This window comes from Felis catus, chromosome D1, assembly GCF_018350175.1.
Source record: "Felis catus isolate Fca126 chromosome D1, F.catus_Fca126_mat1.0, whole genome shotgun sequence".
NCBI classification, from domain to species: Eukaryota; Metazoa; Chordata; class Mammalia; order Carnivora; family Felidae; genus Felis; species Felis catus.
Window position 1 is genome coordinate 38,877,759 of NC_058377.1, and position 3,551 is coordinate 38,881,309.

The window sequence follows — 3,551 nt, forward strand, 5'->3', positions numbered from 1 at the left end:
GCAGTGGCATGAAGCATGTCCAGTGGAAGCCAGCATCATGATTCAGAGGCCCAGATACAATATGGGGATGAAAGGGCTCCGATTCTCAGCATCACCCAATGTAGCCCCAAATTACTGTGGGCGAAATATCCTTAGGGCGATATCACAAACAAGCAGCACCATGACATCTAGGCCAACGCACAGACCAAAGACCTTTCCATGCTCAGGAGTGAGCTGAGATTCCCTGAGAAGTACTACAACGTACTACAACAGCTGTTGGGAGCCCCTGGGCGTCCTGGTTGTCATAGCAGGAGACAGTATCTGGCATCTGTGGGGATGCGTCTTTTCTAGAAAATAAAGCACCCCTGGGACAGGCCCAGCACAGAATTGTTGTGGGCCTGAGAGCTTCTGTGGTTCCTGGGGTTGAGGGTCAGATACAGCCGTACTGGGCAAAATCTTCAATAGTCATGAGCTCAAAGGCTGGAGATCTTCCATGGGTGGTGAACACATCCCAGGGCTCAAAGAGGGCAACTGCCTCAGACTTGAACCCAGAGGATCACAGTCAGGGGTGCAGGAAGGTCTGGCAACTGGAGCTGGGGTCAGATTCATAGAGGCATAAGTGTGGTCCATCATTACAACCTCAGGGAGGTTCACAGGGGCCTTGCGATCCCCATCAGAGTCCTTGGGGAATCTTCTCTGAGTCCCAGTGACATTGGGGCAAGTCAGTGGGACATTGTCAGAGAAGTTGATTGTGATGTTGTCCAGGGATAGCAGGCAAGGGCCAGGGTGCATTGCATTCTCAGGATCCAATGGAGGCCCTAAGGGTTGAAGATCAGGGGCACAACAGCACCCAGAAGCTTCAGCATAAAACTGGTGTCTGGGGCTCAGTGGTTCAGGATTGACCATGAAGAGTCCATTCATAGGGAGGGGCAGAGCCTCAGGGTACTGGGCTGTGTGCGTTGTTCCCACCGAGAGACGCCTCTTGGCCCGGGCCTGGATGCTGGGCCCCCGGGCCCCTTGTTCCCAAGGACGACAACCAGGACCACATCTGCCCATTGAAGGATGAACATCTCGGGCAGAGGGAATCGGGGTCGGTGGTCGGGTGGGGCCAGCCTCCTGGGAAGTGCAGGCGGGGACAAGCCCAGACTGGGCATCAGAGGAAGAACTCTGGGCCGGCAAGGAGCGTGGGGAGGCCAGGCGCATTGGGGTGCGACGGCCAGTCCCACCACTAGCGGCCACAGGCCGAGGGGTGCGCGTGGCCCGGCAGGGTGGGAGGTGCCTCAGGCCCAGCAGGGCTCTCCGGGGAGCTTGGGCCTCCCTCCAGGCGCTGAGCTCCCCCTTGTCTGGCGAGGTGGGCTCCGTGTGGTCCACAACAGCCCGGTCCTGCCCGCGCTTCCACAGCTCATAGCGCTCAGGCTGCAGGATGCGCACGAAGGCGTCCATGGAGAAGGTGACCCTGGCCTCCCCGCAGCTGCACTGAGACGCCACTTTGCCATAATCGATCCATCGCGGGGTGGCGAAGTTGATGGCTTCTGCGCAGTTGAAGCCGTGGTTGAAGCCAGAGTGGTAGCCATAGGGAAACGTCACCATGAACTCGCCAGCCTCCTGAGTGATCCGATTGAAGGGGATCCCGTTGTCCTTGAGGACCGTGGGCGAGATGAGAGCCACCTTGTGCCGCAGGAAGGCGTCACAGGCACGGGCGCTGCCCGGGAACAGCTCGGTAGCCAGGCGCTCCAGGCGCCGGCCGTGCTCCGGGGGCACCGCGTACCAGGTTTTGGGCTCCCCGAAGTGCAGGTAGTTGATGCTGTAAAGGTCCATGTCCTCCGTGTGCCAGGCGAAGGTGGTCTTCCACATGCCAAAGTACAGGTAGGGCGTGTTGACGCCCTCGATGACCACGCCGCACTCCTGCTCCAGCAGGTCCTGGACGGTTCCCAGGTGGCCAAGGTTCCACTGTTGAGTGTTTTCCGCAAACAAGGAGCCGCTGATGTCAGCGCCATAAATCGGAGAATCGTACAGGCGGGTTTTCCAATACTTTCGCTCCAAATCCTCAAAATCCGAGTGTGGCGGAGTCCGATACTTTCCGCTGTTTGCCAATTGGCGATACTCCGCCACTGTCATGGCTTTCTTCTTTTTATGGTATTGAGTAAACACACCTGCCCGCCCGGAGACCACCTGCTGGAGGGGAGTTGCAATTAAGATGTCACTGATATCATCATAGGTCTGCCTGGCTTTCCATTCCTTGGGGGGAATCACCTTGGCCAGGCCTGCGTGGTGTGCCCCTTTGGATTCCATGTACGCAATATATCTAGGGAAATCTTTAAATTCTTCCGTGGTTGGGTGAAAGGTCATGATTGTATAACTTGGGTTCTTAGGCTGCTTCATGGCTGCAATGTAATAAGTAACTGACTCCTGGGGTCTCAGGTATGTTTTAGATACCCGAGGAAGCAGGGGGGTAATATAATACCTTCTCTAGTCTTTCTTTATTTAAAAAAAAAAAAAAAAAAAAAAAAAAAGCTGTGTCATGTGAGTGAGGCAGTAGTTGGGACTTGAAATTTTAAACAAATGAAGTGATATCTCTTCCAGGCTTGCCTGTTCACGGGGTGGGGGATGCCACTCTGGGCAGCATCTCGCGCTGGAAGGAAATAGAGTGTTTCCCAGTGGCGCACGCCCTCTGCACCAAGTCCTGGCTCAGCCTGCGGTTCTGAGGCTTCCTCAGTTGGAGCCGCGCGTCTCTGAGGCTTCTCCTGATGTACCTGCCTCAGTGCATGCGTGGCGCCTCACCTCACTGGAGCAGAGAGCCTCTTCGAGAAAGTTTGAAGGCTAAATCTAAAGGAAAGAGCACAAAATATTTGAAAATAAAGGAATGACAAAAGAAACACTAACGTAGCATCAAAGTAAACAAAATCGGTGTAGCGACGTTAACTTCAAATTGGAATTTCAGTGCAAAAACTGCACTGTTGGTAGGAATGTAAACTGATGTAGCCACTATGGAAAATAGTATGGAGGATCCTCAAAAAATTCAATAGAGCTACCATATGATATCTAGCAATCCACTTCCTGGTATATACCTGAAGGAAACTGAAAACAGTATCGAAGATACGTCTGTACCCCATGCTTCCTGCAGCATTATTCACAATAGCAAGATATGGACGCACCCCAGTGCATATCCATTAATGAATGGATAAGGAAGAAGTGGTATCTATACAATGGAATATTACTCAGCCGTAAGAAAGAATGAGATCCTGCCATTTCCAACCATGTGTATGGACCTAGTGAGTGAACTGTGGTAAAATGAAATAAGTCAAAGACAGATACCATATGATGTCACTCACATGTGGAATTTAAGAACCAAAACACATAAACAAGCAAAGGAAAAAGAGATATACAAAAAACCAGACTCCTAAATACAGAGAACAAACTGGTGGTCTCCAGAAGGGAGGTGAGTAGGGAGATGGGTGAAATAGGTGATGGGGATTAAAGAGCACAATTACCATGATGAGCACTAAGTAATGCATAGAATTGTTGAGTCATTGGCTAAAACAAGCAAATCAGGAGACTCTAGATGCTGACGA

At 52.2% G+C, this 3,551-nt stretch overlaps 1 protein-coding gene across 1 annotated transcript; it reads right to left on the reverse strand.

Moving 5' to 3' along the window:
• Nucleotides 1-267: 267 nt before the first annotated feature.
• Nucleotides 268-3,092, reverse strand: LOC105259981 (lysine-specific demethylase 4D-like). Its single transcript, XM_023239324.2, has 2 exons — nucleotides 3,088-3,092; nucleotides 268-2,443 (listed from the first exon to the last, which is right to left on the reverse strand). Exons 1-2 carry the CDS (start codon nucleotides 3,090-3,092, stop codon nucleotides 445-447), a joined length of 2,004 nt encoding a protein of 667 aa, XP_023095092.2. The 3' UTR covers nucleotides 268-444.
• Between the last annotated feature and the right edge of the window lie 459 nt (nucleotides 3,093-3,551).